The sequence below is a fragment of the Jaculus jaculus genome, chromosome 8 (assembly GCF_020740685.1).
Source record: "Jaculus jaculus isolate mJacJac1 chromosome 8, mJacJac1.mat.Y.cur, whole genome shotgun sequence".
In the NCBI taxonomy this organism is placed as follows: domain Eukaryota; kingdom Metazoa; phylum Chordata; class Mammalia; order Rodentia; family Dipodidae; genus Jaculus; species Jaculus jaculus.
In genome coordinates this window covers 130,111,383-130,125,114 of record NC_059109.1, presented here as the reverse complement: position 1 = coordinate 130,125,114, position 13,732 = coordinate 130,111,383, and the positions used below count along the sequence as shown (strand labels likewise).

Genomic DNA, 13,732 nt, shown 5'->3' with positions numbered 1-13,732 from the left:
TAGCAGTTAAGGCATTTGCCTGCAAAGCCAAAGGACCCAGGTTCAGTTCCCCAGGACCCACGTAAACCAGATGTACGAGGTGCCACGTGCACCTGGAGTTTGTTTGCTGTGGCTGGATGCCATGGATGGAGTGCCCATTCTCTCCCTCTTTCCCCCTTCCCCCACCTCTTCCTCTTCCTCCCTTCCCTCCCTCCTTCTCTTTCTCTCTCTCATAAATAAATTTAAAAAATAAAAAAGTGAAGGCAAACACAATTTTTTTATTTTCCACCCTGAGTCACTTTTAAGTTTGAATTTGACCCTTGTCAAGGTTTCTAATTCAAAGGAGTTTTTAGAGTAATTCTGACAAGTTTTAAGGAAGAATCAAATGGATGTCATTAGTGAACTTTGATGCCAATTACTGGTTTGGAACTTAGATTTCTTTTGAGGATTTTTTGTTGTTGTTGTTGTTGTTTGGTTGGTTTTTGGTGTTTTTGTTTTGGTTTGTTTTGGTTTTGGTTTTTGGTGGTGGTGGTTTGCCAGGCCATGTTCAGAAGTTTTTCTTTTTGGTTTTTCAAGGTAGGGTCTCACTCTGGCCCAGGCTGACCTGGAATTAAGTATATAGTCTCAGGGTGGCCTCAAACTCACAGCAGTCCTCCTACCTCTGCCTCTGGGGTGTTGGGATTAAAAGCATGTGCCACCACACCCGGCTTCTTTTTGGTTTTTTTGAGGTAGGGCCTCACTCTAGCCTAGGCTGACCTGGAATTCACTGTCATCTCAGGATCACTCACCGTGATCCTCCTGCCTGTGCCTCCCCAGTGCTGGCATTAAAAGTGTGCGCCACCTTCCCAGCCGAATTAAAGTTGATTTCCTTTTCATTCCATTCATACTAACTTGAACACGGCCTGTTCAAAGCAGTGGAGACCTTGTTGTAAGGAATTGCAGGCCTGTTCCAGGCTCAGGCAGTGTGCAGAGCCATGGTGCAGTGGTCAAGAGTGGCCTTTGCTTCTTTCTACCCCATGCTTGCCTGGCAGGAAATCTGTCTAGAGTACATGGCTGAGAAGCAGTTTTCCATGAATGCTTGGATCTTTTGGACCCAGTTGAACTTTAATACTTTGTAGGTATTTTGAGAAGTGCAATTTCTGGCAATGTTCTGCATTCAGATTTAGCTGCCTTTGGACTCACGGATTGCAAGAGTAACAGCCTCTAGTCATGTTGGTTCCTGGTGCTTTGGCATCTGTTTTTGCTAGTTTTGCTTGAAGCAACTTTATTCCACAAGGTGATTTTAGATTTCGTTGACTAAATGGCTTCAGAGTCTCACCATGCTTTGTAATTGTAGCAGCACAGTTATGGTCACATTGGAAGCTCAAACACCTGAATTTTACTAACTCAGTTTCTTAATGAACACAAAAAGCTTTGTCTTTAAGACTTTGGAAAATTGATCTAAATTTTCCAAATTAATATATTAAGATAATTAAGCAACTTTTTGGTTTCCCCTACACACACATGAGCTTTTTGGTTTTGTTTTTGTTTTTTTGTTGTTTTTTCTTCAAGGTAGGGTCTCATTCTAGCCCAGGCTGACCTGGAATTCACTAGTTATTCTCAGGGTGGCCTCAAACTCACGGTGGTCCTCCTACATCTGCCTCCCAAGTGCTGGGATTAAAGGCGTGTGCCACCATACCCGGCTTTTGTTTTTCAAAAGGATCCCTGAAGCCCATAGCAGCCACCTCATGCTGTCTGTGCTTAGGACCCAGTTTAGCTTTCCTCTAAAAGTCATTCTGTGACCTGTTCAGTGTCTTTGCTAAGAAGCAAGTCACATAACAGCTGGTGATTTTAGTTTGGTGACATGGACAGAAACTGTTAAGACTGATGTTTCTGTAAGACTATCCTACCAGTGACATTTCCCAAAGGATAGAAACCCTCTTTTCCTGACATTCCCAATTGTGTGGAAATGGTGCTAAGGTGGTGAGAACTTCCTTAGGTTCCATATCACAAGGAAAAAAGTACACTTAAAAGTAACTAGTTGGTTGGTTGCTGTTGGTTCCCTAATTCTCAACTTTAAGCTCATCAGTAATGTTTTTTAAAGCCTAATCTGGATAGTGTGTTTAGATGTATAAGTCAATCTGTAACAGAATATGTTCTGTTAAAATAAAAGGTCCAGTGAGCACTTTTTAAGTATTCCACCTCTAGGTTAGGCTATCTTCTCACCTTTTAGTGGGATGGAGCAGGGCCTGGGATCCGCCACCAGTAGAATTAGAAACTGTTACAGCTTGTGCATGTTTTGACCTTGACTTAAATTTTTTTTTCCAATAGAAACTATGTTCCAACTTCCTGTCAACAATCTTGGCAGTTTAAGAAAAGCCCGGAAAACTGTGAAAAAAATACTTAGTGACATTGGGTTGGAATACTGTAAAGAACATATAGAAGTAAGTAGCATGCTGTTTTTTAACTTTAACCTGACTCAGCTTCTGACGGTTTGCTTGTCGGTCGTCAAGATGGTCAGTAGGTACGCTTCTGAGGTTTCACACCTTCAGCCTCACCAGAGCCTTGTCTATGAGCACAGCTGGCTGTCCCTTCCCCAGGTGTGTCTTTCATCTTTGCATCGGTAGACAGCAGCAGTTACGTCATGCCAGACAGTGCACTGGGGCCTTCAAACCTTAAAGGAGGGACATAGGAAAGCAGTGGTTCCAGCCTCTCAGCTGAGAAAGGGACTGTGGGCCTGTCCTCCTTCTGCAAGGCCTGAGCGTTTGGTGACCTCCTTGTTGTTGTGACATGACTGTTGTGTGCTTGTTGTCTCTTTCCTTGAGTCTATCAGCCCTTTGACCCTTTACAGACTTTTTCAAAGGACCAGTATAGCCATCTCCTTCTACCAGATCTCCTTTCTCCACATCTTACAGTTGGTTGGACAGAGCCTCCAACTGAAGTGTTTGAAGCAGTTTTACCATTTATCCCCACCACTTAACACAGTGTTGAGCACATAAAAATGGGTGATCAGAACATGCTTAGTGGAGATGGAATTTCAAAGGCAGTTCGTTCATGAAGTCAGCTTTCTTTTCCTGAGTCCTGCTAATAGAATACTCCAGGGATGTCATGGAAACTGACGCTTCTCTAGTTGGTTTGTCCCCAGTATGGAAGTAGCTCCTCTCCACTGGGAGGTAGGGTGAGTCATCTTCATAGAAAGAGGCAACGCAAATGTTAAAGGGATTTTTCATGCCCTACATTTGATTTGCTCCTCCCACTGGACCCACTACATGCTCCGGAATTTGCATGTGATGGGCTTTTCACCTGGAACTGTGAGCCATTTGAGAGCAAGAGGAATTTTACCCTGACTTCTTAGCTTCCTATGAGGGGGGGAGGCATCACATTTTCACATGAGTATAATTTTAACATCACAGTGCTTGCTTTTGAAAAGTAAAGCTCTCTTTTCTCCTCTTGAATTTAAAAATCTTACGTTTCCTTCCCCACCCGTCCTCCCTCTTTTTTTATATTTTTATTATGCACCAAACACAAATTCCATGCCTTCTGGGCTGTTCGCCAGCATTGCTCTTCCAGTACTGTAACCAGCGGCTCACAGCACTTTAATGTGTTGATATGTGACTGGAGTTCTTACTTCATTTGAACTTCCAGAGATTTCACTGGAAACCCGGCCATACTCCTTTTGGGTTTCCTGAGAGCCTTAACCCTCCTCCCTTGGTTCATGGTGGGGTTGGTTTCACTATTCCTCTTCACACTAATTTAAGAGGTAAAATTTATGTGTATGGTCAGTCTGAAACTTGATACCTTTATGTTTTTGTAATTTTTTTTTCACTGTTTTCTAGGATTTTAAACAGTTTGAACCTAATGACTTTTATTTGAAAAACACTACATGGGAGGATGTAGGACTATGGGACCCTTCACTAACCAAAAACCAGGTAAGTAGCACAGAAGATGCCCCTAGCGGTAGAATCCTGTGTGTGCTTCATTTCCAGCCCTATCTGATGATGTTTTGGGCTGTAACTTCTTCCCTATTGCTAGGGAGAACTAAGAACTGTCTTGTTTTTTGGGGTTTTTTGTCATTGGGCTGAAATTGCAAGTGTAGAAAAAAAATAAAAGCAAATTTTATTCCTTAAGAGTTCTGAGGTGTAGGCTGAGGAGATGATTCAGTGGATAAAATGCTTGCCACTTAATCCTGAATACTCAGATTCAGTTCTCCCCAGATTCCACATAAAACCTGGAAGCTAAGCAACACGTGGTGACCCACATCTTTAATCCCAGCACTCAGGAGGCAGAGGTAGGATCCCCATGAGTTCAAGGCCACCCTGAGACTACATAGTGAATTCCAGGTCAGCCTGGGCTAGAAAAGCAAGACTCTGCCTTGAAAAAAAAAAAAAAAGCTAGAAGCTATAGAGGGCTTCCATAATCCTTGCCAATTTATGGTGAGGTTGGACAGGGGAACTTTCCAGAAACTCATTGGGATCATGGTAAAGAAAAACAAGACCCAGGGGTGAGACACCCTACCTCAGTGCAGTGAATGACAGGCGCTAACTCCTGAAAGCTGTGGTCTCAGTGCCACACATACTCTGTGGCCTGTGCACTACATACATTTATTTATTCTTTAAAGTTCTGAGGTCAGAGCTGGAATATATATAATTCTGCTACCCCAGGTGCTTGCCTAGCATGCTCAAAGCCCTTGGCTCCCTCCCTGGCCCAATATACACCATGCTTGATACCACACACCTGTAATCCCAACATTCAGGAGGTAGAGGCAGGAGAAACTGAAGTTCAAGGTCATCCAATATTACATAGCAAGTTCAAGGCCATTCTGTGGATCATGAGACCCTGTCTCAAAAATAAATAAAGGGCTGGAAAGATGGCTTAGCAGTTAAGGTGCTTGCTTACCCGTGAAGTCTAAGGACTTAGGTTCGATTCTCCAGTACCCACATAACTCAGATGCACAAGGTGGCTCATATGTCTGGAGTACATTTGCAGTGGCTAGAGGCCCTAGCATGTTCGTTCGTTCGTTCGTTCGTTCATTCATTCTCTCTGTTTCTCTAAATAAATTTGGGGTGTGAGTATGCCGGTATTCCCTCCATGCTCCTTTTTAAAAATGTTCTTTCTAGTGCCTTCTTTTAAATTTTTGTTTGGTTTTGGTTTTTGAAGTCATCCAGGCTGACATGGAATTCACTGTGTAGTCTCAGGGTGGCCTCAAACTCATGGCAATCCCCCTACCTCTGCCTCCCGAGTGCTGGGATTAAAGGTGTGTGCCACCCCATCTGGCTATTTTTATTATATATATATTTTTTCAAGAAGAGAGAATGGGCACTCCTGGTTCCTCTTGCCACTGCAAACAATCTCCAGGTGACTGTGCCCTTCTCTCCAGTGCTCTTGATCGAATTCCTTACTTAGTTTTGTGAGGTAGGATCTTGCTCTAGCCCAGGCTGACCTAGAATTCACTATGTAGTGTCAGGGTGCTCAGTCTATTCCTAATAACTCTTCCTCTATAGGGAGGTTGGGGTAGGTGACTGCAGAAGGCACACTTTGCATTCAAAGCTGTGTAAATATCAGATGAGAAGTGATTGTCAATTCTAATTCTAACACACTTTTCAGAGTTTGCACGTCTGTTAGACATTGTTACTTAGTAAGTTGAATCAAAGCAGCTGTCTCCATTGGCCTTTGTGAAGCTGCTCCTGCCTGAGGAGTAGGAAGGCTCGGATTAGTGATGTTTTCAGTTTGGTTTTTCCTTTTTCTAGGAAAAATTTTCCACAATGGAAAGGATAAAAAGTATATCTTTAATGAGCCGGGTGTGGTGGCATACACCTTTAATCCCAGCATTCAGGAGGCAGAGGTAGGAAGATCGTCGTGAGTTCGAGGCCACCTTGAGACTACATAGTGAATTCCAGGTCAGCCTGAGTTAGAGTTGAGACCCTACCTCGAAAAACTTTAAAAACAGTGGGGGGGGAGTATATATTTAGTCATCTGATCCTTGAGCAGCTTTCTGCTTTACAAAGGAATTTTGAATTCTTGTAGTTTCTTTTTGTTACAAGCAATTGTAAAGGTCTTTCCTGAGGCCTTCTTTTTCTTTGCCTTGGACTTTTCTGAAATCAGTCAATAGATGAGACTGTGGCCCTTTCTGAATATGGAGAGCAGCATTGTTTTCAGTTTGCATAGGACAACCCAAGTAGAAACGCTGCTCAAAGATTCAGCTAGGTTTCCTTTTCTTGAGTTTGTCTTGGAATAATCAAAAACGCCTTGAAATATGCACATTATAGACTTTTCATTCTATAAGCTTTCTTAGGGGGCGGGTAATAACTAGAACCTACTGTCTGTCTGTCTTGAGTAGCCTTCTCAGTCTATGTTCTGTGCTTTCCTTTAGGACTATCGGACAAAACCTTTTTGCTGCAGTGCTTGTCCGTTTTCTTCAAAATTCTTTTCTGCCTACAAAAGTCATTTCCGGAATGTCCATAGTGAAGACTTTGAAAACAGGATTCTCCTTAATTGCCCCTATTGTACCTTCAATGCAGACAAAAAAACTTTGGAAACACACATTAAAATATTTCATGCTCCCAACACCAGCGCACCCAGTAGCAGCCTCAGCACTTTTAAAGAGAAAAACAAAAATGATGGCCTTAAACCTAAGCAGGCTGACAGTGTAGAGCAAGCGGTTTATTACTGTAAGAAGTGCACTTACCGAGATCCTCTGTATGAAATCGTTAGGAAGCACATTTACAGAGAACATTTTCAGCATGTGGCAGCACCATACATAGCCAAGACCGGAGAAAAATCCCTCAATGGTGCCGTCCCCCTGGGTGCAAATACCCGAGAAGAGTGTAGTATTCACTGCAAGCGATGCCTTTACATACCAAAGTCCTATGAAGCTTTGGTGCAGCATGTCATTGAAGACCACGAACGTATAGGCTACCAGGTCACTGCCATGATCGGTCATACAAATGTGGTGGTTCCCCGATCCAAACCCTTGATGCTGATTGCTCCCAAACCTCAAGAGAAAAAGGGCGTGGGACTCCCACCAAGAATTGGTTCACTTGCTTCTGGAAATGTCCGATCTTTGCCGTCACAGCAGATGGTGAATCGATTGTCAATACCAAAGCCTACCTTAAATTCCACGGGAGTCAACATGATGTCTAATGTTCACATGCAGCAGAACAACTATGGAGTCAAATCTGTGGGCCAGGGCTATGGTGTTGGTCAGTCCATGAGACTGGGACTAGGTGGCAATGCACCGGTTTCCATCCCTCAGCAGTCCCAGTCTGTAAAACAGCTACTTCCAAGCGGGAATGGAAGGTCTTATGGGCTCGGGGCAGAGCAGCGGTCCCAGGCACCAGCCAGATACTCTCTGCAGGCTGCTAATGCCTCTTCTCTCTCATCAGGCCAATTGAAATCTCCTACTCTGTCCCAGTCACAAGCATCTAGAGTATTGGGTCAGTCCAATTCTAAACCTACAACAGCTGCCACAGGCCCTCCCCCAGCCAATACTTCTGCAACTCAAAAATGGAAAATATGTACAATCTGTAATGAGCTTTTCCCTGAAAATGTCTATAGTGTGCACTTCGAAAAAGAACACAAAGCTGAGAAAGTCCCAGCAGTAGCCAACTACATCATGAAAATACACAATTTTACTAGCAAATGCCTCTATTGTAATCGCTACTTGCCCACAGATACTTTGCTCAACCATATGTTAATTCATGGTCTGTCATGCCCCTATTGCCGCTCAACGTTCAATGATGTGGAAAAGATGGCCGCACACATGCGAATGGTTCACATTGATGAAGAGATGGGACCTAAAACGGATTCTACATTGAGTTTTGATTTAACATTACAACAGGGCAGTCACACCAACATCCATCTCCTGGTAACAACATACAACCTGAGGGATGCCCCAGCTGAGTCTGTTGCTTACCATGCCCAAAATAACCCTCCAGTTCCTCCAAAGCCACAGCCAAAAGTTCAGGAAAAGACAGATGTCCCTGTCAAAAGTTCACCTCAAGCTGCAGTGCCCTATAAGAAAGATGTTGGGAAGACCCTTTGCCCTCTTTGCTTTTCAATCCTGAAGGGTCCCATCTCCGATGCACTTGCACACCACTTGCGAGAGAGACACCAAGTGATTCAGACAGTGCATCCGGTCGAGAAGAAGCTCACCTACAAATGTATCCATTGCCTTGGCGTGTACACCAGCAACATGACCGCCTCCACCATCACTCTGCATCTGGTCCACTGCAGGGGAGTTGGAAAGACCCAGAATGGCCAGGAAAAGACAACTGCACCTTCTAGGCTCAATCAGTCTCCAGGCCTGGCACCTGTGAAACGCACCTATGAGCAGATGGAATTTCCCTTGCTGAAAAAGCGCAAGTTGGATGAGGATAGTGATTCCCCCAGCTGCTTTGAGGAGAAGCCTGAAGAGCCTGTCATTTTAGCTTTGGACCCCAAGGGTCATGAGGATGACTCCTATGAAGCCAGGAAGAGCTTTCTGACAAAGTATTTCAACAAACAGCCCTATCCCACCAGGAGAGAGATTGAGAAGTTGGCAGCCAGTCTATGGCTGTGGAAGAGTGACATCGCCTCCCATTTCAGTAACAAAAGGAAGAAGTGTGTTCGTGATTGTGAAAAGTACAAGCCCGGTGTGCTGCTGGGCTTTAACATGAAAGAATTAAATAAAGTCAAGCATGAGATGGATTTTGATGCTGAGTGGCTATTTGAAAATCATGATGAGAAGGACTCCAGAGTCACTGCTAGTAAGACTGTTGACAAAAAGCTGAACCTTGGCAAGGAAGATGACAGCTCCTCAGATAGTTTTGAAAACTTGGAAGAGGAATCCAATGGAAGTGGTAGCCCTTTTGAGCCTGTTTTTGAAGTTGAGCCCAAAATTCCTAGTGATAGCCCAGAGGAGCATGTGCCCACAGTGATTCCTGAGCATGCGTTAGAATCAGAGGAGAAGCCAGACCAAAAAGAGGAGGATGGTTCAAAATACGAAACTATCCACTTGACTGCGGAACCAACCAAACTGATACGTGACGCCTCTGATAGTGAAGTAGACCAAGAGGATGTTGTGGAATGGAAAGACGGAGCTTCGCCATCCGAGAGCGGGCATGGCTCCCAACATGGGTCGGACTTTGAGGAGAACACATGTGAAATGAAGCCAGGAACCTGGTCTGACGAGTCTTCCCACAGTGAAGACGCAAGGAGCAGTAAGCCAGCTGCTCAGAAAACAGCTACCGTGCAAGGTGACAGAGAGCAGTTGAAATGGAAGAATAGTTCCTATGGAAAAGTTGAAGGGTTTTGGTCTAAGGACCAGTCACAATGGGAAAATGCATCTGAGAATGCCGAGCGCTTATCGAACCCCCAGATCGAGTGGCAGAATAGCACAATTGACAGTGAGGATGGGGAGCAGTTTGACAGCATGACTGACGGGGTCGCTGAGCCCATGCACGGCGGCCTGCCGGGAGTGAAACTGAGCAGCCAGCAGGCCTGAGGGCCTGGCTGCATGGCCCGCGACAGGCTGCAGCGCGGAGCTCTCCTTCCAGACTGACTGCAAAGTGGTCTTCTCACTGGCTCCTGCCTTCAAGGACTGGTCAGCAGGCTATGGGGACATGTGGCAGCTCAGTCTCAGTGGTCATGATCGTCTGTGACACACGATTGGCTGATTGTACTTCAGACCCTTCTCCGGCAGACACGGTAACTAAATGTGAAAAGCCAATAACCTGGTGGCTCACGGATGCACACAGGGAAGAGCAGGCATTTCTCTGCCTTTCCAGCATTTCTTTCCCTCGGTTAACTTTGGGTGTCCATGAAAAACGTTACCCAAAGTACATGGTAGTGTAGGGCCAACGTACACACCACCACTCTAATGTGTATAGTAGACTCTGGGAAGATCAACTTTTTCATGTACTCATTCTGAATAGCTGAAATGTATATTTGTACAGTCTTTTAGCTCTCGAGTGATGCTTATGATGCGTTTCTGTGTGCCCATCCTAGACCTGTTTCTTTCTTTAGTTCCCCTTGCTGTGTCATACATGCTGTGTCTAGTTTACCCAGCAGAAGCTTGACCCTGCGCTAGTACGGACCTTTGGACAGACTTAGTTTTTGCACATAACCTTGTACAATCTTGCAACAGAGGCCAGCCACGTAAGATATATATATCTGGACTCTCTTGTATTATAGAATTTTTCTTGTTCTGAGTATCCTTGACATCACGGTTGTCAAACAAAACTGGTATTTCAGAGGTTTCTGAAATCTTTTAAGCTAAAATCACATGCAAGAATTGACTTTGCAGCAACTAATTTTGACACCTTTTAGACCTGTATGAGAGTGTTGTGTTGAAGCAGCGAGCACAGTGGAGTGCTGCATTTGGATATTTAGTTTTACCTTTAGTTGAGTACCTCCCTGCTGCATTCATTTATACCACCTAATATATGACACACGTTGTAGTATGTATAATTTTGTGATCTTTATTTCCCTTTGTATTCATTTTAAGCATCTAAATAAATTGCTGTATTGTGCTTAATGTAAATATTGGCTTTATTACACTTGACAGTCCTGTGTGACCTTTATGCCTTGTGCCGTTTGCTGCCCAGGCATTCTTTCAGCAGAGATAGCAGTCATGGTCACCAAGAAGACGTGTGGGGAAACCAAGATCTGCTGCCCTCTACATAAAGAACGGCTCAGGCACCTGTTACAGACGTTTCTTGCTATATTTTTTTTCTTTTTGCTACAAAAGTAAACACCCTGACTTTTAGTTCCTTTTTAATGAGTGGATCCCAGGAATACGTGTGGATGTCACCCTAAGTTGGCACTAATCTGTGAGCAGAATCTTCATACCCTGGTAGTCTTCTCAGTGAACTGTTCATGTCCACCTTGTCGTGGGAACAGTCCTGCTCCACTGACAGGAAACCGCTCTGCCTTTGTTCGGAAGCCTTTGGCTGTCTCGGTGAAGCGAGTATCTGGAGAGGATGTGCAGGCTTGGGCTGGAAGCGCTGGCAGATGGGTTGTGCAGAGTTGTGTCAAGCTGTACACAGCGTTGTGAGAGCAGGCAGAGCCAGCGTGACATTTGGAGTGGCGCTACTCCACCTCTCAGGGACATTGGCTTAGACAAATTGGAAGTTGCTGACTTAAAAGAAAAAAGTTATCTGAGATGGTCCCCAAAAAAAAATGTTTTTCCCATGCATGAAAGAAAATACAGGGACAAGTCTATCATTAAGTAGCATTTTTACATCAGTTTAGCCAAATGTGTTATAAACTGCTATGTGCCTCACCCAATATTTAAGGCATGATTCTCCAAAACAAGATGCTACAGACAGGTTACCAAACCAAAACTGGAGCTGGAGCCTCCTCCCCTTGCTGCAAAGTACTCAGCCGCGGAGGGAAGGCTTAGCCTGAGCTTTGCACGGAGGACGAAAGAGAAGTGCAGGTAGCGTGGGCTAGGGCCTGGCTGGCCGTGAGTCAAGTCGTCAGGGTGCTGCTTTGGCAAGCAGGTGGAAGTGGACATCCTGCATCAGAAGGGTTTTAGCCACATGAGCTGGGAATTGAAGTTTCTTGACAGGAAATGTTGCAGAAGCCCTGAAAATGTCAATAAAAACCATTTTCAAAGATGCTCGTGCATAACTGTTTGCTTGGGAGTTAATCTGAAGGTGATTCTTGCTTAAACCGTGGCAGTGTGCCACCTTATGCATCACATCGGAAACCGCCTGTAACTTTAGGCCAAACAGAAGGGTTGGGTAGATTTTCTTTTCTATGCCCCTCGAGTTTTATGAGTTCCAGGGTCAACACTAGCTAGAACACAACATGCAAGCCTCTCCTCCCATCTCTGACTTGTCCCTATGCAGGCCGCATAAGGGAGAGTCGGCTGGGGGGAAGGGTGGCTTCCGGAAAGCCAGTGGAACAGGTCTTGCTTTTGCTGTCCGTTGGTGCCGTGCCTGTGCATTTTGTAAAGATACAACTTTCAGAAGTGAGCCCTCCTGCCATGTGAAGGAGCCCTTCCTCTACCTCACTGCCAGTGTTTTCACCCTTCGAAACGGGACCCAAAAAGTCACTTCCGAGTGATGGCACGCTACTGGAGCTTGAGCACTGAACCACTGGGCTGAAGTGGAAAGTCTCTTCCTAACACAAGAACGTTGCTATTATACGGACTTAACAAGCGTCACACTGAGTAGGAGCTGACTCAACTGCTGTGACCGTTTCTAACCCTACTGCTCCGAACAGGTCACCTAAGTGTTGACATAGAAAGTCCCAAACTTGATCTCAGAAGCTAGAAATACCAGACTGTGTGTCTCCTCCCCTATTCTGAAGTGACATTGCAGCGAGTTAATGACCAGTCGGTCACCAGGATCTAGTCTAGGAAAAGACCAACTCGACTGAGAACTTACCATGAGTAGACCTCAAAAATCAAGTGAGGTCTTCCCACAGCTGCGGGGAGGCTATCTGAAATCAGTCCTCATCAGACGAGAGGACTACCATCTGGTCAGTCTTGGCGTTGCTATAGCCCATCGGTTTGTTCCACTTTAAATAGTAGAACTTGAATTTCACCGAGCCTGAATGAAGTGCAGTCACAGCTTAGGGTTGTAGTGAGTCAGCATCTGAGGGACAATATGCATGTGGTCAGAAAGCCCTCCACAGTTCTTAAGTCATGCTTTCGAAGGACTCCAAGAGGACTACACAGGAAGAAGGTCTGCAGTTAGTTCCAGAACTCAAAAGAGCAGACTTCCATGTGTATGTGGGCTGCTTTGCATGTATGTATGAGAATACGACTTCATATGGAAGACACACCATCTAGTCCTAACGTAATCATTCAAAGCTAAACGTGCTTTTTATCAACAATCTTGTACCTTTACTGTGTCTTGTGACAAGAAATGGATTATCTTCACTGTGGACGGGACGGGATGCCTTTTGCAAACAGACATGGCAGCTTGAAATAAAAAGGGTTTTTCCATGCATGCCCTGGCTGTCATCGTGTCCCCTACGCGGCCACATGAGAGCAGCAGTGGGGACTTCCTGCTCCTTTGGTTGTACTGGACAGTCTCATCGTCGGAACACCTTTTGAGTCTGCCCTGTCCCCCAGGAGGGAACTGAAGACACCCTGCAAGAGCAGCAGGGTTCCCAGACATGCAGCTCAGGGATCCCACAGATCCTAGTTCTACTAGGTCCATTCACAACAGAATCCTGACAAGGCCTTGGGGTCCAACATTTTAGTCCTCAAAACTCCCAGTCCTCTCCCAGAGTATCCTGTAGGTTCCTCACGTCCCAAGATCACAGCTGGCCCAGGAGATGGCTGCCTTGGACTCCTGAGTCTTCATCCAGTGGTGGTCTCAGCTGTACCTGCAGCTCTGACCTTGAGTGAAGTCTGCCTTGTTCAGAAAGGCTTCCCCAAGCCGGGCATCGTAGCGCACGCCTTTATCGCAGCACTTGCAAAGCAGGTATAGGAATGCTGTGAGTTCAAGGCCACCCTAAGACTACATAGTGAGTTCCAGGTTAGCCTGGGCTAGAGCGAAACCCTACCTTGTAAAACCAAAAATAAAGTCTTCCCCCAACTGGGAGTGAATCCAGTTGTAAGCCACCATGCCACGGATCTGAAATCTCATCCCCTTGTGCTGGGGATCAAGCCTAGGTCTGGTGCATGCTCCGCAAGAGCACAATTCTTCCCACTTTCATCCTCTGCTTTTTCTATAGAGGTAGAGGTTCAGATACCCCAAGATGGCCTTGACCTGATCCCCCTATCTCTACCTCACAGGTGCTGGTATTACTGGCATGTGTCACCCCACCCTGTTTAATA

General features: G+C 45.2%; 1 protein-coding gene across 2 annotated transcripts in view; it reads left to right on the top strand.

The window, feature by feature from the left end:
* The window catches only part of LOC101600662 (activity dependent neuroprotector homeobox), a 32,142-nt gene extending 21,665 nt beyond the window's left edge, over positions 1-10,477 (top strand). For both annotated transcript variants that reach the window (XM_045156479.1, XM_045156480.1), the window contains 3 exons: positions 2,290-2,402; positions 3,795-3,887; positions 6,329-10,477. In XM_045156479.1, the coding sequence (XP_045012414.1) occupies positions 2,295-2,402; positions 3,795-3,887; positions 6,329-9,439 (3,312 nt within the window). In that variant the 5' untranslated portion in view covers positions 2,290-2,294 and the 3' untranslated portion in view covers positions 9,440-10,477. The remainder of the gene's footprint in view (positions 1-2,289; positions 2,403-3,794; positions 3,888-6,328) is intronic.
* The last annotated feature ends 3,255 nt before the right edge of the window (positions 10,478-13,732 follow it).